At 42.1% G+C, this 22,492-nt stretch overlaps 2 protein-coding genes across 8 annotated transcripts in view; one reads left to right on the top strand and one right to left on the bottom strand.

The window, feature by feature from the left end:
• Window positions 1–5,272: 5,272 nt before the first annotated feature.
• LOC118389262 (cholecystokinin-like) lies at window positions 5,273–9,360 on the bottom strand. Of its 2 annotated transcripts, none has more exons than XM_035779148.2 (4): window positions 9,204–9,360; window positions 7,752–7,816; window positions 5,624–5,899; window positions 5,273–5,467 (listed from the first exon to the last, which is right to left on the bottom strand). In XM_035779148.2, exons 1-4 carry the CDS (start codon window positions 9,275–9,277, stop codon window positions 5,397–5,399), a joined length of 486 nt encoding a protein of 161 aa, XP_035635041.2. In that variant the 5' UTR covers window positions 9,278–9,360; the 3' UTR covers window positions 5,273–5,396. The 2 variants fall into 2 exon arrangements, with proteins under 2 accessions (XP_035635041.2, XP_052384917.1); XM_052528957.1 differs by having other exon boundaries at window positions 5,329–5,484.
• A 6,202-nt stretch (window positions 9,361–15,562) lies between these two features.
• The window catches only part of LOC118389261 (keratin, type I cytoskeletal 42-like), a 68,035-nt gene continuing 61,105 nt past the window's right edge, over window positions 15,563–22,492 (top strand). Inside the window, exons 1-9 of one of the 6 annotated variants that reach the window (XM_052527710.1) lie at window positions 15,605–16,629; window positions 17,880–18,008; window positions 19,400–19,482; window positions 19,712–19,868; window positions 20,213–20,374; window positions 20,485–20,610; window positions 20,911–21,131; window positions 21,782–21,867; window positions 21,991–22,216. In XM_052527710.1, the coding sequence (XP_052383670.1) occupies window positions 16,321–16,629; window positions 17,880–18,008; window positions 19,400–19,482; window positions 19,712–19,868; window positions 20,213–20,374; window positions 20,485–20,610; window positions 20,911–21,131; window positions 21,782–21,867; window positions 21,991–22,097 (1,380 nt within the window). In that variant the 5' untranslated portion in view covers window positions 15,605–16,320 and the 3' untranslated portion in view covers window positions 22,098–22,216. Of the gene's footprint in view, window positions 16,630–17,879; window positions 18,009–19,399; window positions 19,483–19,711; window positions 19,869–20,212; window positions 20,375–20,484; window positions 20,611–20,910; window positions 21,132–21,778; window positions 21,868–21,990; window positions 22,217–22,492 lie in introns of those variants that run through there. The other 5 variants (XM_052527706.1, XM_052527711.1, XM_052527707.1 and 2 more) reach the window with 5 other exon arrangements.

Here is a 22,492-nt window from a genome sequence, read left to right as displayed (position 1 = left end):
AAAGAGGAGATGATAAGGGTTTTGATCGTTCTGTTTTTGGGAAAGAAGCTTCCTGGTCCCTGTCTTCCCTATGTCAAGGTAATCGATCCATAACGGATTACTCTATAGAGTTTCGCACTCTTGCTGCCTCCAGTAACTGGAACGAGCAGGCGTTGCTCGCTCGTTTTCTGGAGGGACTCCACGCTAAGGTTAAGGATGAGATTCTCTCTCGGGAGGTTCCATCCAGCGTGGATTCTTTGATTGAACTCGCTATTCGCATTGAACGACGGGTAGATCTTCGTCACCGAGCTCATAGAAGAGAGCTCGCGTTAACTGTGTCCCCTCTCTCTCCGACACTACCATCTTTCCCCACTGACTCAGGTGTTGAGCCCATGCAGCTGGGGGGTATTCGCATTTCGACTAAGGAGAGGGAACGGAGAATCACCAACCGCCTCTGTCTCTATTGCGGTTCCGCTGGTCATTTTGTCATTTCATGTCCAGTTAAAGGCCAGAGCTCATCAGTAAGCGGAGGGCGACTGATAAGCGCTACTAGACTGTCCTCTCCGTCAAGTACCTGTACTACCTTGCCGGTCCATCTACGCTGGACCGGATCGGCAGCTTCCTGCAGTGCATTAATAGACTCTGGGGCGGAAGGCTGTTTTATGGACGAAGCCTGGGCTCGGGAACATGACATTCCTCTCAGACAGTTAGGGGAGCCCACGGTCATGTTTGCCTTGGATGGTAGTCCTCTCCCCAGTATATTATGTGAAACACTACCTTTAACCCTCACAGTATCTGGTAACCATAGTGAGACCATTTCTTTTTTGATTTTTTGTTCACCTTTTACACCTGTTGTTTTGGGTCATCCCTGGCTAGTGAGTCATAATCCTTCTTTTGATTGGTCTAGTAATTCTATCCTTTCCTGGAACGTTTCTTGTCATGTGAAGTGTTTAATGTCTGCTATCCCTCCTGTTTCTTCTGCTCCCTCTTCACAGGAGGAACCTGGTGATTTGACAGGAGTGCCGGAGGAGAATCATGATCTGCGCACGGTCTTCAGTCGGTCCAGAACCAACTCCCTTCCTCCTCACCGGTCGTATGATTGTTGTTCTGATCTCCTCAAGAAGCGTTTTGCATCCGCTCCTATCCTTGTTGCACCTGACGTCACTAAACAGTTCATTGTCGAGGTTGACGCGTCGGGGTGGGCGTGGGAGCCATTCTGTCCCAGCGCTCCGAGACTGACGATGGGGTCCACCCTTGCGCGTATTTTTCTCATCGCCTGTCGCCGTCGGAACGTAACTATGATGTGGCTAACCGCGAACTGCTCGCCATCCGTTTAGCCCTAGGCGAATGGCGACAGTGGTTGGAGGGGCGACCGTTCCTTTTGTTGTTTGGACTGACCAAAGGAACCTTGAGTACATCCGTTCTGCCAAACGACTGAATGCGCGTCATGCTCGTTGGGCGTTGTTTTTCGCTCGTTTCGAGTTCGTTATTTCTTATTGCCCGGGTACTAAGAACACCAAGCCTCATGCTTTATCCCGTCTCTTTAGTTCTTCTGTGGCTTCTACCGATCCCGAGGGGATTCTTCCTGATGGGCGTGTTGTCGGGTTGACTGTCTGTGGAATTGAGAGACAGGTTAAGCAAGCACTCACCCACACTCCGTCGCCACGCGCTTGTCCTAGTAACCTTCTTTTCGTTCCTGTCTCTACTCGTCTGGCTGTTCTTCAGTGGGCGCACTCTGCCAAGTTAGCTGGCCACCCCGGCGTTCGGGGTACGCTTGCTTCTATTCGCCAGCGGTTCTGGTGGCCTACTCAGGAGCGTGACACGCGCCGTTTCGTGGCTGCTTGTTCGGACTGCGCGCAGAATAAGTCTGGTAATTTTTTTTCTGCTTCTGCTCCTGGTCTTGCTGGGTCTCAGTCTGTCCCCAGCCACCGCATCTTTCCTGCACTTGCTGTGTCTCAGTCTGTCCACAGCCACCGCCTCTCTCCTGTTCCTGGTCTTAGCCTTGCTGTGTCTCAGTCTGTCCCTAGTTGTTACTCTCCTGGCCTGTTTGGTCCTGTTTGCTCTAAAGCTTACAGTTCTCTACCCGTGTCTCATTTTTTTTAGAGTAGTAGCCCTAGATTCCCTCTTCTTCGTCTTCCGTTACGGGCCTGAGGAGAGGAGTTGGGTTCTTTCTCGGGACGTGCTGTACCGTTTGTGATCTATGATTTCCTCCGTGGCCGCCAGTGTTCCTCCTCGAGTGCGCCAGGAGGCGCTCGGTGAGTGGGGGGGTACTGTCATGTTTTGTCTTATATTGTCTTGTCATTATGCTTTCCCTTCTGTTCGTTTCCCCCTGCTGGTCTTATTAGGTTCGTTCCCTTTTTCTATCCCTCTCTCTCCCCCTCCCTCTCTCTCCTCTCTCTATGTTCCGTTCCTGCTCCCAGCTGTTCCTCATTCTCCTAACTCACTCATTTAGTCTTTTCACACCTGTCCCCTATTTTGTCCTCTGATTAGAGTCCCTATTTCTCCCCTTGTTTTCCGCTTCTGTCCTTGTCGGATCCTTGTAGGATGTTCGCTGTGCTGTGTCTTTGTCTCGCCCTGTCGTATCTTGTCTCCTTCAGATGCTGCGTTTGAGCAGGTGTCTGAGTCTGCTACGGTCGGTGCCTTCCCGAGGCAACCTACAGTTAATGGTCGAGTCTCCAGTCTGTCCTCGTCACTACGAGTGGATTTAAGTTTTTTATGTTTTGTTTTCTGCTCTGATTGTCCAGGAGTATTGCTTATATCCTTTACTGGAATAATGACTCTGTTTTCGCCAAGTCGCTTTTGGGTCCTCATTCACCAGCATAACACACCTAGGTATTTGTAGTTGTCCACATATTCTAAGTCAGAACCGTCCAGAGTAGTGATGCTGGACGGGCGGGCAGGTGCCGGCAGCGATCGTTTGAAGAGCATGCATTTAGTTTTACTTACATTTAAGAGCAGTTGGAGGCCACGGAAGGAGAGTTGTATGACATTGACGCTCATCTGGAGGTTTGTTAACCTCTTGCTCCTACCTGGCACGCAGGCGTCCCATCTAGAGCTCTGGAAATGCAAATGCGCTACGCTAAATGCTAATAGTATTAGTTAAAACTCAAACGTTCATTAAAATACACATGCAGGGTATTGAATTAAAGCTACACTCGTTGTGAATCCAGGCAACAAGTCAGATTTTTAAAATGCTTTTCGGGGAAAGCATGAGAAGCTATTATCTGATAGCATGTAACACCCCAAAAGACCCGCAGGGGACGTAAACAAAATAATTAGCATATTCGGCGCTACACAAACCGCACAATAAAATATAAAACATTCATTACCTTTGACCATCTTCTTTGTTGGCACTCCTAGATGTCCCATAATCACTATTGGGTCTTTTTTTCGATTAAATCGGTCCATATATAGCCTAGATATCGATCTATGAAGACTGTGTGATAAACTGAAAAAAATAGCATTTCATAACGTAACGTCATTTTTTTAAATTCAAAAAGTCGACGATAAACTTTCACAAAACACTTCGAAATACTTTTCTAATGCAACTTTAGGTATTAGTACACGTTAATAAGCGATACAATTCATCAGGAGGCGATGTAAATTCTATAGGTGTCTGTCTCGAAAAAATGTCTGGAGAGAGCTCGACCAAAACATCCTTCCGGGTTGGATGCGCACTGTGTTAAGAAGCAGTGCGGCTTGGTTGGGTTGTGTATCGGAGGACGCAAGACTTTCAACCTTCGTCTCTCCCGAGCCCGTACGGGAGTTGTAGCGATGAGACAAGATAGTAGCTACTACAACAATTGGATGACACGAAATTGGGGAGAAAAAGGGGTAAAATCCCCCCCCAAAAAAAAAAACGTATAATAATATAATAAACAAAACTATGATGGAATGTGCCTCCATGAAGAATCCCCACGCCAATAGGTCCATTCGCCCTCAATAGGACACACCCCAGCACCTCCATCAACCCCCCCCCCTCAGATCATTCCTGAGAGAGAAGGGGTGTATTATCAGATGGTCATGTGGTACCCTTCCTCACCCATGGCAACAAGATGTTACTTCTTGTGGGGTATTTGCCTTGAAAGTAAGGATGACAGTGTAAGTAATGTACAATTAACCTACTGAAAGTATACTGACTAAAAGGCCAAACAGAACAGTCAAATTATATTATAGCTGCGTCGTTTTATGCTTCGAATTAGAATCTTAAGTGTAACATAAATTAGTTGGGGATAACTGACATGGCAATAAAAAATAATTCCCCAGTTTGCTGAATGTGTTCTGAAGGAGGAGTTAGTTGTCTTTTCAAATACGGACAAAGATGTAACATCATGAGAGAAGAAATAGCAGTCACTCTCCTCCTTCTAATTTAATATAATTGTAGATAAAAAAAAAAACATTTAATATGAATCTTCTTCTGACTATATGGCCACTAAACACGTGTATATAAATAATTCCGTTACAAGAAACCTATACTATTACCTTGTTCCCTGTGTGCTCAGAAAAATACATGTAAAGATGTATAGACTACTTGACATTATGTTTTGCGAGATGACGTGAGCCAACTATGCCACTTCTGGAGGGAAGTGGACAATAATGAGGAAGACACTAGATAGGTAATTGTTTGTTCACTTCTAAAGGCACATTTTTAGGAGTAAGAATTTCTATAAGCAGTAATATTTCTAGAGGCAGTATTATCCTCTTTGTCTGAAAATGAAATAATTGTAATTCAAGAAAATGTATTTAATGTTTTAAATATATTAACATTTTTCATCATACATTTCAGATTGGTTGTGACCGCTGCCCACGATGGTTCCAACAGTCCTGTATGAAGACCGTCACATCATTGGAGGATTATGTCTGCCCTGCCTGTCAGGACTAGGTTAGGTTTAAATTCCAGGTGACGGATCATCTGGAAAACTTTCCATAAAAAGTGGACCAAATGTTTAGTCGAGCTGTTACAGCTTTCCAATATTTGTTTATATTATTTATTGCCTTTGATTTATTGTCATCTTATATCTTATTATGCAAAGATTGAATTTTTTGCGGGGGGGCTTTCGCAGCAAAGAAAATAGCCATGCCGAAATCCCCCCATCCCCCTTCTAATTTCCTTCATTTTGTGGCTGGCAAGGGAAGCACAATACAAGTTTCCCCGGACACATTAAGCCTTGTCCTAGACTAGAAAGAATACTTCATGTAGATTCTGTGTCCGGGAAACCAACCCATATCCTAAATGGAAACCCGCCCATTGTCCTAAATGAAATCAAGAAATGTCCGTAGACATACATACTGCAAACATGTTTATTATGACACTTGGATTAAAATCAAAACTCATGACATAATCCAATTAAAATATACAATCTACTTCAAATAGGAATGGATTCCTGAGTAACTGAAGATGTGCCTGTGGTACATCTCTACTCTGCACTCCGCCGTCCAAAGTCTACCCATCCTTGGTAGTCCCGGTCCGGACACTCGTTCATCATCTCTGCGAACAATACAAACCTACATGAACCAAACAGAAAAGTTAATTGTGGATTTAAAGTGTTCAAGCGAACAACGATGCACTTCAAATGTGCCACAGAAGATGTTGCCATCTTTCTTTCTCTCTCACACATGCACTTGACTCGACACCACCACTTACCTGAGATGGCCTGCATGATTTGTTTGGACATGAACTCGCGCTGGTCCTCCGACAGGTGCGACATCCTCTCCATCCGTGCTATGCTCGTTTGAGGGTCTTGCTCCCGCTTAGCGATGTTCTCCGCAGAATTCCTCACTGCCTCCCTCCTGGCCAGTAGCTGTGGCAGTATCCCACCCTGTTTGGTGTTGCCATCCGACTTGGATACGGGTAATGTCAAACCAACCCCCACTAGCGCTGCCATGAGGACGCACACCAACAATCCACTCATTGCCATGCCTGGACACAGAATAAGAGTTTTCTTACAATATAGCTTTAGATTATTGAAAGTAGGGAATGCAAAAAGCTATTTTTTGTGTGAAAATGACAGTGGCAATTACCTTAAAAGAGAAGTGATCGTACGTAACAGTTTGTACTAAACGAAGTCAGCAAGTGCGAATGATATTGCCAGCTCTCTATGTCAGGTCTTTTATACACAAAGGTCTATGTAGCCAATATGGTAAAAGAGCAATATCTGATAACAATGTCCAAGATGGATCCCTTGATTGATTGAAAAAGACGATGGAAAGTCCATGCGTAATGGATGCTTGGTGCCAGAATGGGGCGCATCAATATTCTAATCGTTCACCTGGAAATTAGAGACAATAAAGTATAACTCAGATATTCAATAGTGGTTGTTGTTACAGAAGTCTACAACCCTGTCATAACACCTGTATCCAAGGCCAAGGTCCCCCAACTCACAACTGACATGCAAGGAAAACCATGAATCGGTCATTAAATATGCCATGAAAAAAAGGGCAAGTTGTCCATCACTTAGAAACACATTTGAAACACAAAGGCACCATATCATTACTGTTGTTCTTAATATAGACCTAGTTATAAAACTATTATGACAGCGATATCGTTATGGCGTAGCCAAGTGGACAGTGTGTGATGACGTACATCCAACACTCTTATCTGGACTAAAGAGGGCATCATTGACTGGAACCAACATTAGAGTTGTTTACCTATAGATTTTCTAAATAGTCAAGGAAATATCTTCTGTGTATATTATATTCTTTAAAAGCTTAAAAAAAATTGTAATTCAAGTCATACAGATATGATATCCGTTTAGAATGTTGTCAATGAAGCTTGTCAATATTATACTTTTTTTAAACACTGGAATTGTTGTCAGGATACCACAGCCAAAGTGATATGCTGTTATGGAAATAGGAAACAAGTGATAATGGTTTAACATGGACCTGATGTCTCTTTACATTGTGCACTTCACAAGAATGTAAAGTATCAACTAATGTACATAGAAAAACTGGAAGCCAGTCTGTCAGTTTCTGGCACTCCAAGGATGATAAGAATGTATAGGAGGCTCATTCTTATGAAGACTGGGGGTGTGTGTGTGGTAACTGGGGTGTGTGTGTGGTAACTGGGATAATTAAGGTATGTTTGAGATGTTGTTCATTTAGTTTTGAGATGTGGGTGTGGAAGAGAGTGTTATGGAGAAACTGATCATTAAAGGGAAATGAAAAGGATAATTACATTTTAAAAAAGCACAAAGATTGTTGATGTCCTAGATTAGAAATAAACCAATTTTGTTAGAGTCCTCCCACCTCCAGCCCTCTAAATTGTGCTGTGTCCCTCTTTTTTACTGCTGTAACTTCCAGTAAAGGAGGTATACCACTCCCCTCCAAACTTTCTTTATCATAATATCACAGACACACAGGCTTTCCAGCTTACATTTGGAAGGAATTGAACGTAGGCCAAAGACAGAGGACTCACCCTTTCGCTTTTGTTACCGTCTTATGCTAATCAAGGCAGAACATACATAGCTCTACCTGTGATAATAGAACCAAAGAAAACATTAGAAATAGCAGAAGGCCTGCCAAGTGATTAGGCACGCGATGGTGTCTTGGTTTCCCAGACATTACTTGGATATACCCTCTGACACACGGTGCCAAAGAATAATCAAGTCAAACACTCCTTTTTAACCTTTAGGGTCACCAGAGAATACATAGAGGCCATGAAGTTAAGTGTTTGTTTAATATACAGTCTATTGGCTGAATGAGGGGGCTTTGGGGTTTCAATAGGTGGTGGTTTGAGGATAGTGACAGTGAAGTCTTGATGGGGATGAGCTTACCTAGCGAGGCATGAGGATCATTCATCACGTCGTCTTGTGGGTTCACCGTGTATGAACGATTTGACCTTTTGAGAGGTAAAAAATGTCAAATGTCAGTATTCACACCCCTTGACCTTTTACACATTTTGCATCACATCCTGGATTTAAAATTGCTACAATTAAAATGTTGTGTCACTGGCCTACACAAAATACCCCATAATGTGAAAGTGGAATTATGTTTTTATTATTTCATTAAAAGTGAAAAGCTGAAATGTCTTGAGTCAATAGGTATTCAGGTCCTTTGTTATGGCAAGCCTAAATAAATCCAGGAGTACATAATTGCTTAACAAGTCACATAATAAGTTGCATGGACTCACCCTGTGTACAATAATAGGGTTCAATATCATTTTTGAATGACTACCTCATCTCTGTACCAGACACATACAATTATCTGTAAGGTCCCTCTGTCAAGCAGTGAATTTCAAACACAGATTCAGCCACGGAGACCAGGGAATTTTCCAATGCCTCGCATAGAGGGGCACCTATTGGTAGATGGGTAAATTTTAAAAAAAGCAGACATTGAGTGTCCCTTTGAGCATGGTGAAGCTATTAATTATACTTTGGATGGTGTATCAATACACCCAGACACTACAAAGATACAGACATCCTTTCTAACTCAGTTGCCAGGAGAGGAAGGAATCTACGCAGGGATTTAACCATGAGGCCAGTGGTGACTTAAAAACTGTTACAGAGCTTTTAATTGTAGCAATAGCAGAAAAGTGAGGATGGATCAACAACATTGTAGTTACTCCACAACATTATCCTAAATGACAGAGTGAAAAGAAGGAACCCTGTACATAATAAAAGTATTCCAAAACATGCATCATGTTTGCAATAAGGCACTAACATAAAACTGCAAAAACGTGTCAAAGAAATTGTCCTAAAAACAAAGCATTATGTTTGGGGCAAATCCAACCCATCACTGATTACCACTCTTCATATTTTAAAACATGGTGGTGGCTGCATCATGTTATGGGTATGCTTGTCATCGGCAAGGACTCTGGTTAAAAATAAACTGAATAGAGCTAAGCACAGGCAAAATCCTAGAGTAAAAGCTTGTTCAGTCTGCTTTCCAACAGACACTGCGAGACAAATTCACCTTTCAGCAGGACAATAACCTAACACAGAACCAAACCGGCTAGCTGCGCGCGCACGCTATCGTGCGCCATCGTGTGCCATCGTGCATAAATGTATTTTGTCCCCCTACACCAAATGCGATCATGACACGCAGGTTAAAATATCAAAACAAACTCTGAACCAATTATATTCATTTGGGGACAGGTCGAAAAACATGAAACATTTATGGCAATTTAGCTAGCTAGCTTGCACTTGCTAGCTAATTTCTCCTATTTAGCTAGCTTGCTGTTGCTACCTAATTTGTCCTGGGATATAAACATTGAGTTGTTATTTTACCTGAAATGCACCAGATCCTCTACTCTGCCAATTAATCCACACATAAAACGGTCAACCGAATCGTTTCTAGTCATCTCTTCTCCTTCCAGGCCTTTTCTTCTCTTGACTTTATATTGCGATTGGCAACTTTCATAAATTAGGTGTATTACTGCCACTGACCTTGTTCGTCTTACAGTCACCCAAGTGGGTATAACCAATGAGGAGATGGCACGTGGGTACTTGCTTCTATAAACCAAGGAGGAGATGGGAGAGGCAGGACGTGCAATGCGATCTGCGTCACAAATAGAACTGACTTCTATTTTAGCCCTTGGCAACACAAATGCTTGTTGATGCGCACAAGCAGTGTGGGTGCAATAATTTAATAATATATATTTCTAAATGTATTTTTGCAATGCTCATGCACGCGATGCGAGAGGTGTAGTCAGCCTGTAAAACACAAAGCCAAATATATACTGGAGTTGCTTTCCAAGACGACATTGAATGTTCCTGAGTGGCCTAGTTACAGTTTTTTCAAACTTAAATCGGCTTGAAAATCTATGGCAAGACTTGAAAATGGCTGACTAGCACTGATCAGCAACCAACTTGACAGAGCTTGAAGAATTTAAAAAATAATAATGTGCAAATATTTTACAGCTCTTAGAGACTCTTAGACCCAGAAAGACTCACAGCTGTAATCGCTGCCAAAGGTGATTCTAACATGTACTGACCCAGTGGTGTGAATACTTATGTAAATGAGATATTTCCGTATTTAATTTTCAATAAATGTGCAAATATTTCAAAAAACATGATTTCACTTTGTCATTATGGGGTATTTTGCATTTTTTAAATTCAATTTTGAATTCAGTCTGTGACACAAACACATGTGGAATAAGTGAAGGGGTGTGAATACTTTCTGAAGGCATATCTGTGTGTTATTTATCACTGATGATATTTGTTCAGGTGAAAAGGCCTTTGGGATATGTCTGTTCATGCTCTGACAAGGTAGAACTCATTCATCATCATTACATGGAAGAGGCATAGCTCAATTCAGTCTAACCTGCCTTGCAGTGCTTACACAGCAGCTCATTTCCCCCGAATTCAAATAAAATCAGAATGGTTTTCACAACTGTAACAATCCAACTACAGACTCCTCTAACAGGTTGATGCTTGATGGTTTTCAGAATTAGTGTGTGAGCTTGGACACATTTGATTAAACTAAGACAGTGTGTAAACATACTGTACAGGTTTGACTGAAAACCAGCCTCAGGATGTAGGAAAGTAAAGATCCAGCTGGCCATCAGTAGACATAATTTTATTTGATCATGGAGATGTATTTGAAAAGTTTATTTCCAAAACGCTATATCCACAAGTTTTTCAGTGTTTTTTTAAAATCAGAAATGATTGCTTATGGTACCTTCGTGTGCTATTAAAATATGAATGTTCTCAGATTGTTCATTCCTAGATTTGAGATTATAAAAATGTTTTTTTTTTGTTGAATTAAAAAAAAACAACATTGTTTAGCTTGAATGGAATGTTTGTATCCTGTATATTTCACAGTGATATCCCAGCTAGCAAATGTGTTTCATTGGAAGTTGTGGGAATGTATGTTTTTGGTTCTGGGAACAAAGCCATACATTTCCTGACCATTAAAACAGACCGTTTTTTAAACGAAAGGGAACTATTCTCCTATATTGGGAACAGACATGTTTACGTTGCAGGGAGGTTCTGAGAACGTTTTACTGTGGTTCCCTGAATGTTTTTCTGAGAGATTTTATTAATGTTTGAAGGTAATGAAATAACGTTCTGAGAACATGTATGTTTCAATAAGACATTATCTGAGGACAGCGCCCTGCTTACAAAAGCATGAAAAACATATTTCAACCAGGCAGGTGCTCCACGAAAGTCAGAAATAGCGATATAATAAATGCCTTACCTTTGATGATCTTATTTTGTTGGCACTCCAAAAGGTCCCAGATACATCACAAATGGTCCTTTTGTTCGATAATGTCCTTCTTTATATCCATAAAAACTCAGTTTAGCTGGCGCGCTTCTGTCAATAATCCACCCAGTTTCCCTCCATCAAAATGCATACAAAATGAATCCCAAACGTTACTAATAAACTTTTCAAAACAAGTCAAACAGCGTTTGTAATCCAACCTTAGGTACCCTAATACGTAAATAAATGATACAATTTAAGAAAGAATCGTTTCTGTCTTTACTGGAGAAAAATACCAAAGAACGCGCTCTCTTCCATGCTCTTGGAAACACTACAGCCAAAATTTGAGCTAACTAGATAAACAACCATTTCTGGCTAATTTTTCCAGAAACCAGCCTGAAACTCTTTCTAAAGACTGTTGACATCTAGTGGAAGCCCTAGGAACTGCAATCTGGGAGGATTTCGACTTATAATAAAAGTGATGGCCATTGAAAACAGTGGTAGGCTGACATTTATTTATTTGGAGATGGTTTGTCCTCGGGGTTTCACCTGCCATGTTATACTCACAGACATAATTCTCACAATTTTAGAAACTTTAGAGTGTTTTCTATCCAAATCTACCAATTATAGGCATATCCTAGCTTCTGGGCCTGAGTAACAGGCAGTTTACTTTGGGCTCGCTTCTCATCTGGATGTGGAAATACTGCCCCTACCCAAGAGAGGTTAAATTACAGTGCTAGTTCAGTTGTTTCCAACTCCAAGCAAAGATAGACATTTATTTACTTAGGCATTAATCGTGCTAACTGTCACACTGATCTGTTTCACCTGTCTTGTGCTTGTCTCCAAGCCCCTCCCATTTTCCCCATTAGCCCCCGTACATTTATACCTGTGTTTTCTGTTTGTCTGTTGCCATATTGTCTTGTCTCGTCAAGCCTACCAGCGTGTTTTTCCCGTACACCTGTTCTCTCTAGTCCCTGTTTTCTAGTTCTTCCAGTTTTGACCACTTTGCCTGCCATGACCCTGCCTGTACCTTTGTGACACTGCCCTGGATTGCTGACCTCTGCCTGCCCCGAGCCCGCCCTTCTGTACCTTACTGACTCTGCCCTGGATTGCCGACTTCTGCTTGCCCTTGACCTGTAATTTGCCTGCCCCCTGTTTTGTAAATAAACATCGGTGATTTGAACTGTCTGCATCTGGGTCTGACCCAGCAGACTCAGACCAGCTCTGCAACGCAGTCTCCTTCAAAGGAGCCACCATTGGGAGAAACGAGGATATACTTCCAGGTCTTATGGAAGGATTCCAGAACTTGACGGAACGCCATGACCATGCCTTGAATGTTCTCTGCTGAGAGTGCCTGGAACCCGGAATCCCTGTTTGACAAGTTCCTTCACGGATTATACAAGCTCACAGCCCGGGAGCTGCCTACAGATCTCGATTTGCTCATCGCCTTGACCATCAGGACCGATGGCCGTCTATGGGAATGTGCAAATCAAATCAAATCAAATTTTATTTGTCACATACACATGGTTAGCAGATGTTAATGCGAGTGTAGCGAAATGCTTGTGCTTCTAGTTCTGACAATGCAGTAATAACCAACAAGTAATCTAGCTAACAATTCCAAAACTACTACCTTATAGACACAAGTGTAAGGGGATAAAGAATATGTACATAAAGATATATGAATGAGTGATGGTACAGAGCGGCATAGGCAAGATACAGTAGATGGTATTGAGTACAGTATATACATATGAGATGAGTATGTAAACAAAGTGGCATAGTTAAAGTGGCTAGTGATACATGTATTACATAAAGATGCAGTAGATGATATAGAGTAGGAGGTCTGCTTCCGGTCCCACTTGCTCACCCAAGGATCCCAATCCCAATCCCGGAAGTCCCTGGGGCCTAAATTCCAGAGAAAATCCGAGGTTACCCGAGTTCCCCGGAGAGTCTCCTAAGTCTGCCATCCTCCGGGTTTCACCCCCAGTCTAACGGCCAGTTGGAGTGAGCCAATCAGGACCTGGAGACGACTCTTCGTTTCCTCGTCCCCGCCAACCCCACCACCTTGAGCCAGCAACCATGTGGGTGGAATACGCCCGCAACACCCTCCCCTGCTCAGCCACTAGTCTTTCACATTTCGAGTGTTAATTGGGTTATCAGCCCCCTGCTCTTCCCTGAGCAAGAGGGAAGAGGTCAGCATACCCTCAGCCCAGATGTTTGTCCGCCTCTGTCACCATACCTGGAAGAGAGCCAGGCCTTCTCAAGACCACCTCCAGGTATTGATGACAGGCGGACCACCACCGGACCCCCGACTCCCCATTATCGTCTCGGGCAGAGGATATGGTTGTCCACTCGGGATCTGCCACTCCGGGTGGAGTCCTGCAAACGTTCACCCCATTTTATCGGCCCTTGCCCCATCTCTAAGATTCTTAGCCCCTCTGCTGTTCTACTGTTGTCTCGTCAAGACTACCAGCGTGTTTTTCCTGTACTCCTGTTCTCTCTAGTCCCTGTTTTGACCATTCTGCCTGCCTTTACCCTGAGTCTGCCTGTTGGTCTGTACCTTACTGACTCTGCCCTGGATTACTGACCTCTGCCTGCCCTTGACCTGTCATTTGCCTGCCCCCTGCTTTGTAAATAAACATTTGTGATTCAAACTGACTGCATCTGGGTCTTATCCTGAGTCCTGATACAAACATGTATTTGTTATTGTGGTATGGCATCTGTGAGATTCAAACCTATGATCTTCTGATGTATCCATGGAATTAGTCCACTGCGCCACCAGGATGGAGCTAGCATGCCATGTTTTTTTACTCATACATAGCTGTTCATTTTAGTTTATTCAAACGGATCCTATTTCAAAGGAAACAAGCACTCATTAAGATCAGGTGTGGCCAATTAGTGGGCAGGCCAAAACACACCTTACCGTACTGAAAGTCCAACAGAAGAACGTTGTTTCTTAACGTTCTCTGAACAATCTGAGAACATAACTTTAAATAGAACCACGAGGAAACCTGCAGAAAACGTTATGCTGAAGAATTGAAGTTGTTTCCTAACATTCTCTGAACAGTCTGCAAACATGACTTTAAATAGAACCATGAGGAAACCTTCAGAAAACGTTTTGCTGAAGTACTGAAAGTCCAACAGAAGAACGTTGTTTCTTAACGATCTCTGAACAATCTGAGAACATAACTTTAAATAGAACCACGAGGAAACCTGTAGGAAATGTTATGGCAGCGTTCCCAAACAACGGGTTGCCTGATAAAAAAAATGGAGAGAGAAACTCTAAAATAAATCAAAAAGATTGCGCTTGGTTCATAGAACTGGGGTTACGTCAATAAACTATTGTACAGTAGCCGCAAGTGTGAAATGTGACTATCTTTTGAATGGTTTAAGCTCCAAAATATTATGACTCCATCACTGAAAGACAAGACTCAGGAACACATACATGGTTTTATGTTTCCCTCTGTCGTGTCTTTGGCTAAGAACATCACCCCCCTCTATCCTCATCAATGATGATGTTCTTTTCTACACAGAAGATCATGAAAAATGATTGACTAATGATCTTCTAAACTTTCCAATACCTTTCTGATGTGTTCAGTCACTTCAAACCATACTTCCTTCAGATTGAAATACTGTCAAAAGTATTGTCAGACTTATTTGTAATAGACTGTCACAGCCTCAATTAAAAAAGTAAACATTGACCGCTGATTACATCACCTTTTTTTTTTACATGGTGGGGTCGCAAACATTTTTTTGATATCAAAATGAGGTCATGGGCCAAAACAAGTTTGGGAAGCCCGGCTTTATGAGAAGGTTGTATGCAAAATAGCCACAGGACTACCACACTCTCACCAAGCTCTAAGAAATGTGGTTCTCAGAACGCTATGTGCTAGATGAGATGTGGTTGTCTCACCTAGCTAGTTTGAAATTAATGCACTTTCTGTAAATCGCTCTGGATTAGACCATCTGTCATGACTAAAATGTCAAATGTAAACATTCTACATACAGATATTGACTATAGTGAATATTATTTTTGTAAAACATTTTTAAATATTGATGTCACAAATGTATAATTTGTACATTTCTTTCTATTAAAAAAATAGGTTACATTTGACTGTGAAAACTAACAGTAGTAAGAAACACATGTATGTCATTGAACAACCTCATTAGATAGTGAAAAAACACACCAATCTCTTTCATAATGTCTTTAAACAATAAAAGCTAATTGACCAACATTTCTGAAAATGGATATAGAGCGTTTTGGAATGAAACTTACTCAGGCTGTTATGTGGCTGTTTTGCATTTGTCCCTTGAACAAAACACACTATCCAAACCAACATCTGAGAGCAAGTACTGAGTAGGCAAAATGGAATGTGAGGAATTATGAGGTTTATTCATATTTCAAACAAGGGAATAGTTACTGAACAGGACATCTTTGAAGTCAGAAAGAAAGAATGAGAAAATCTTCAAAGTGACTTATACTCAAAATAGTAAGAATACCTGATACACATCTTTGACAATGATTGAACACACTATTCAAACCAACTAATCTGAGAGCAAGTATACTGAGTAGACAAAGTAACACAATTGACTTTGTTGAATTTACGAACAGTTCATAATGGTTATCTACATTTCAAAAATATGACTGTTACTGACCATCTTTTCGAATGGATAGAATGACAGAAAAACATCAAATGTAAGTGAACGAGTGACTTGGTGCAACATTTTAGTTTGGTAAAATAATAACATAACAAATACAATATTTAGCCTACAAAGATATATTCAAATATTGCCAATTTCAGTAAACAAACCAAAACGTAATTGAAAATGGATATCTGAAACCATGTCAGCTTTACAAAACACATCCAGTAACGTTCTCAAGCTGTCTGACTTGCCAGTCGATACCTGTCAAACCCACTGTCCTTCATAAACCACAACCTTTACTGAACCATTCATTTCCCTAGAAGTACTTAGTAACTTATTGATGTATCTTGTTACATAGTTGTTGCAAGCCCTGTACCCACCCACTGAACAAAACAATTAGACATACCTTCATTCCAAGGAATAAAGGTGACGCAGTCAATCATTCTTAATCCAACTGTATAAAAAGCTCGAGGACACGAAGGGGGTTATTTTACCTGACGCCTCCAACTCGGAAGAACGCACTTTAACCTCCCAGGACCCATCGCCAAACCATCTCTCGCCATGTCCATTGTAGCCAGTCGCAGTAGTAGCCGTAGATACAGCTCACGTAGCGGTGTCGGTTCGAGTGGCCTCAGTTTGTCCGGTGGGATGCAGTTTTCCAGCGGTTTGGGAGGCGGTATGTCCCGTATGAGCGTGTCCTCTGTTGGGAGCAGTCGCGCGCCGAGTGTATATGGAGGTGCCGGGGGATACGGCACCCGTATCTCTCAATCCACTTTCCCTATGGACGGGCCAGGCCAGATCACTATCGGTGCCAACGAGAAGCATACCATGCAAAATCTGAACGATCGTTTGGCCACCTACCTGGAAAAGGTAAGGCAGAGTGATGGAGATGTGGTGGGCTCCGCGATATTACGCACAACCCAGATTATGTGCGTGGAGATCGAAAATCAAGGCACGAACGACAAGGCAGGGTGATCAATCTTTTCAGAACAAAACATATTCGATGATATAGAAAACTGCTATGAGAAAGTGATCTTTAATCTTTGATATAAAGCTTTTTTTTTAAATAACCCCTTTCATCAATACTCTCCACAATGTTCAAATAAATGTGATAATACAGTAGGCGACAGTAAATGGACTTTTACTTAACTTGAAACTATTTATTCCATCATTAATGTTTCTAATGTTTCTAATTGCTATTGAGAAGAAGCAGTTACCCATCGTTAGCCTGCAAAGCTCCAAGGAAAGTCTCATTATTAAAAAGACACACCTGTATTACTATTATAAACGCACGTTCCTAAATACATAATGAGGACCAGTGGTGGAACAAATACCACATTGTCATAAGGATTCCTTAATAGAAAATGACTCAAGTATAAGTGAAAGTCATGCAGTGAAATACTACTTCAGTAAAACTCCAAAAGTCTTTGGTTTTAGTATCAACACATGTAATTGCTAAAATATACTTCAGTATCAAAAGTAAAAGTGTAAATCATTTCACATTCCTTATATTAAACAACCCAGAAGGCACAATTAGTTATTAACATTTTTTGTACAGAATGCCAGGGGCATTCATACATCATTTACAAACAAAGCATGTTGGTTTAGTGAGTTCACCAGATCATAGGTACTTGGGATGACCAGGGATGACTCTTGATAAGAGAACTTCCTTTCCTGCTAAGCATTCAATGTGTAATGAGTGCGTTTGGGTGTCAGGGAAAATCTATGGAGTAAAAAGTACACTATTTCCTTTAGGAATGTAGTGGAGTAAAAGTAACAGTTGTCAAAAACATGACTAGTAAAGTAAAGTAAAGTAAAGATACCCCCAAAAAACTACTTAAGTAGTACTTTAAAGTATTTCTACACCATTGATGAGGACAATAACATAGCAGGATTTGAACATTTATTTTAAATTCCATTATGTTGGGGATTATGTAATGGGAGTGTGCATATTCACATAATGTGATGGGATGCGTCCCAAATGGCACCCTATTTCCTATGTAGTGCACAACAGGGCCCATAGGGCTCTGGTCAAATGTAGTGTTCTATATAGGGAATAGGGTGCCATTTCGGATAGACACATGAACTGAACTGATTCCCTCCACTCCCTGTTTACACAGGTGCGCTCTCTAGAGGCAGCCAATAGCAAGTTGGAGTTGCAGATCAAAGAGTTCTACGAGATGAGATCACCGACTCACAAGAAGGACGCCAGTGGGTTCTATGGCACCATCACAGACATCTGCAACAAGGTACTTCTGGGTAATGTAGTCTAATGTAGCAACCCACTGGGCTCACACTGGTTGAATCAACATTTCAATGTAATTATATTGAATCAACATCGAATAGACGTTGAATTGACGTCTGTGCCCAGTGGGAAGGGAGGTGGGGATAGGATTGAGAGGATGCCAGCAGGTTTGTGAAAGAGTCACTAGAATGAATTACAGTGCATTTGGAAAGTATTCCGACCCCTTGACTATTTCCACATTTTGTTAAGTTACAGCCTTGTCCCCCTCATCAATATACCCACAATACCCCATAACAAAGCAAAAACAGGTTTTTAGAAACTTTAGCAAATGTATTAAAAATAATATGTACATTTCACATTTACATAAGTATTCAGACCCTTTACTAAGTACTTTGTTGAAGCACCTTTGGCATCGATTACAGCCTTGAGTCTTCTTGGGTATGACGCTACAAGCTTGGCATACCTGTATTTGGGGAGTTTCTCACATTCTTCGCTGCAGATCCTCTCAAGCTCTGTCAGATTTGATGGGGAGCGTTTCTGCACAGCTATTTTCAGGTCTCTCCAGAGATGTTCCATCGGGTTCAAGTCTAGGATCTGGCTGTGTCACTCAAGGACATTCAGAGACTTGTCCCAAAGCCACTCCTACATTGTCTTGGCTGTGTGCTTAGGGTTGTTGTCCAGTTGGAAGGTAAACCTTTGCCCAGTCTGAGGTCCTGAGTGCTCTGGAGAGAGTTTTCATCAAGGATCTCTCTGTACTTTGCTCCGTTCATCTTTGCCTCAGTCCTGGCTAGTCTCCCAGTCCCTGCCGTTGAAAAACATACCACAGCTTGATGCTGCCACCACCATGCTTTACCGTAGGGACAGTGCCAGGTTTTCTCCAGACTGGCCACTCTTCCATAAAGGCCTGATTGGTGGAGTGCTGCAGAGATGGCTGTCCTTCTGGAAGGTTCTCCCATCTCCACAGAGGAACTCTGAAGCTCTGTCAGAGTGACCATCACCTCCCTGACCAAGGCCCTTCTCCCCAGATTGCTCAGTTTGGCCGGGCGGGCAGCTCTAGGAAGAATCTTGGTGGATTCAAACTTCTTCCATTTAGGAATGATGGAAGCCACTGTGTTCTTGAGGACATCGAACCAATCCCGTCTCAGCACTCTACGAACAATTCCTTCAACCTCATGGCTTGGTTTTTGCTCTGACATGCACTTAAGTCCCACATTAGGGGTATAATTCCCATTGCCTCTCAATGTTTATCTTGTTGATTGTCGAAAAACTGTGCTCTGTTGTAAATGAATGAACAGTAGACATGAACCAGATCTGTTGATCTAAACACATGATATCCTATACATAGTTGACTCTGTTATTACATCCCATTGACTGTGGCTGTCCTCCTGTTCCTAGATCCAAGCCAGGTCTGTGGAGAACTCTCAGATGATCCTGCGGGTGGATAATGCCAGACTTGCAGCTGATGACTTCAAGATGAAGTAGGCACACTTCCTGTTTGTACTGTACACAGCCTCTGTGAGTGTACTGATTCTGTTTCTAACTCTTGGCCTATATGTTTGAGATTGAGTAGATTGAATCCTCCCAGATCTACAGAAATGTTCATGGGGGTAGGCAGGGCTATGGATCAGTTTATGGTTGGGCAAGTTGTATCTTGGTTTGTTGTGAGAAGGAACTAATCAAGCCCTCTTCTTTCCTCAACCCCTGTAGGTTAGAGACGGAGGCTAACATGCGTATGAAGATGGAAGGGAATGTGGCTCGTGAGAGAGGAGTCCTAGACAGCTTTACACTCACCAGAGCAGAACTGGAGATACAGATTGAGGGGCTGAAGGAGGAGCTGGTCTACCTCAGGAAGAACCACGAGGAGGTAATTTCTCCTCACACACTCAAATCTTAACGCTTGTGCTGTTGGCTGAAGTGCCAATGTGCCAGGACAGCCACATGTGGTTTTTCAATTGGACACAATGGCTTCCCCTGTAGTTTTTGCACAATCAATTTATTTATCAATTCTCAGTGAGTTTGAAACCTTTCCATGTTTGGCCACAAGGGGGCAAAACCCACACACAACAAATCCAGAGCAACTTCACTGTTATTAGTCCCCAAATATAGAGTAACTGATTGTTTTCAGGTGCTTTTGCCCTTCCATCTGTATAAGAAATCTACAAATCCCAGGTATTATAGCACAATTTGTCCCCCTTTTCCTGTTGTTAGGAGATGCATTTGATGCGGACGCTGCATTGTGGTGCTGTGAATGTGGAGATGGACTGTGCTTCCTCAGTGGACATGAGCAAGGTGCTGGAGGAGATGAGGACCCAGTATGAGGGCATGATAACGAAGAACCAGAGAGATGCTGCCAAGTGGTTTGAGAGCAAGGTGAGAGGCACAATTGACATGTATTTTGTGAGATGCACAATTGACATGTATTTTGTGAAGTGGTACTACACTTTTGACTAATACGGTGTGTGTGTGTGTGTGTGTGTCAGGTGGAGGTGCTTCAGAACCAGATCACCACCAGCACCACAGAGATGAAGACCTCTCAGTCTCAGGTGACCGACCTGAAGAGGACCTTCCAGAGCCTGGAGATTGAACTGCATGGCCTGCTCACTCAGGTATGATGTCAAACCATGTTACTGAATCAGCATCCCTAAACATATAGCATTTCTCTTTACCCTAACTCTGTTCCTAAAATATGGAATTCCTTTAGGTCTTAAAAGAACAGTACACTCCAAAATCAAAGTTTGTTAGATGTTTTCAGACCTCCACAGTGGTCTAATGTCAAGGTGTTCTAACACTTTATGCACACTAATCTAACTATCTCTACCCTTCGTCATCTCCCTCTTTATACATTTCTACTACCCTCTCCTTCTTTCCTTCATCTTCATCCCATACAAACATAAACACATTCCTAGAAGGGGTACCTGGAGCAGAGCGTCGTTGATGTAAACGGCCGCCACGGCTCCCAGCTGAGCCAGCTGCAGGTTTGTATCAACAGCATGGAGGAGGAGCTGCAGCAGCTCAACGTCAGCATCCAGCAGCAGGCCTCTGAGTACCAGATCCTCCTGGACATCAAGATGAGGCTGGAGATGGAGATCGCTGAGTACAGGAGGCTGCTGGATGGAGAGGGACTCAGGTGAGAGGGGATAATGGAGGGGCAGGAAAGAAGGAGGGAGAAGGGATGGGGGGATGACAGCTGTTTATTGGCACCTCATTGCAAACAGTGGTGGAAAATGTCATACTTGAATAAAAGTAAAAATACCTGAACAGAGAATTATTCAAATAAAAGTAAAAGTCATCCAGTAAAATTCTAATTGAGTAAAAGTCTAAAAGTATTTGGTTTAAAATATATTTAAGTATCAAAAATAAAAGTGGAAATCACCGGAAATTCCTTATATTAAGCAAACCAGATGGCACCATTTCTTTTTTTTTTTTTTTTTACGGAAAGCCGGCGCACACTCAAACACTCAGACATAACTAACAAACCAAGCATGTCGGTTTAGGGAGTCCGTCAGATCAAAGGCAGTAGGGATGACCAGGAATGTTTGGTTGATAAGTTTGTGAATTGTACTAAGTATGCAAAATGTAACAAGCACTTTTGGGTGTCGAGGAAAGGTACAATATTTTCTTAAGGTAAAAGTAAAAGTAGTCAAATATGTAAATAACAAAGTACAGAAACCCCCAAAAATGACTTAAGTTACACCACTGATTGCAAACTAGTAGATCAAGATGTGTGTTGGTGAGTTTAGCTGACCACAAGTGTTCTTCGCCTGTGTCTACCAGTAGGAATGTGGAGACCAGACAGGAGATCAGGAAAGTGATCGTGGTCGAGAAGGTCCAGGAAGTACAACAAATCCAGGAAGTGGTGGAAGGTGAGCAAGCAGAGAATAATTAATCAAATGAATGAATCAATGAAAGAATCATGTGTTGTTCCCCATAATACACACAATGAATGAATGAATGAATGAATTCCTGTTTGGTGGCTCTTTCCACAGAGTATAATCCACACATGCAGAAGCGGGTGAGGGTGATCGTGGAGGAGATGGTGGATGGGAAGGTGGTGTCCACCTCAGTAGATGAGAAGGTCCAGGATATGAACTAACTGAGAAGGCCAGATAGTTCCGGAATCTGGTGAAGCGTTAACGGACCACCCATACCCCTGGACCACCCATACCCCTGGACCACCCATACAACTGATGACGGGTGATCAAGCCCCGTCTATATATATATATATATATATATATATATATATATATATATATATATATATATATATATATATATATATATATAAATAATGTTGTGGTCGCATACTGTAAAATGTCCCTTTTGACAGGATTGCATCAGCTGAATGATAACTGATGTAATTTACTCATGTTACCTTATAACTCTTATATGGCTCTATCATGTGGACAATTGAATATTATTTCTAAGGTGTTTTTCCTGTGGGTCCATTTGTTGCCAACATTTGTTCCCACCAGGTGACATCTCTCATTT

The sequence above is a fragment of the Oncorhynchus keta genome, chromosome 10, assembly GCF_023373465.1.
Source record: "Oncorhynchus keta strain PuntledgeMale-10-30-2019 chromosome 10, Oket_V2, whole genome shotgun sequence".
NCBI lineage: Eukaryota > Metazoa > Chordata > Actinopteri > Salmoniformes > Salmonidae > Oncorhynchus > Oncorhynchus keta.
The sequence above is the reverse complement of the archived record's forward strand: the minus strand, read 5'-3'. Positions and strand labels throughout refer to the sequence as shown.

Coding starts and splice junctions, on each gene's coding strand:
- LOC118389262 (XM_035779148.2), bottom strand. CDS start 9,277: ATGACTAGAAACGATTCGGTTGACCGTTTTATGTGTGGATTAATTGGC. Junction 5,900..7,751: donor TGATCCTCATGCCTCGCTAG/GTAAGCTCATCC, acceptor TTCTGTGTCCAG/GCATGGCAATGAGTGGATTG. Junction 5,468..5,623: donor AATCATGCAGGCCATCTCAG/GTAAGTGGTGGT, acceptor TATTGTTCGCAG/AGATGATGAACGAGTGTCCG.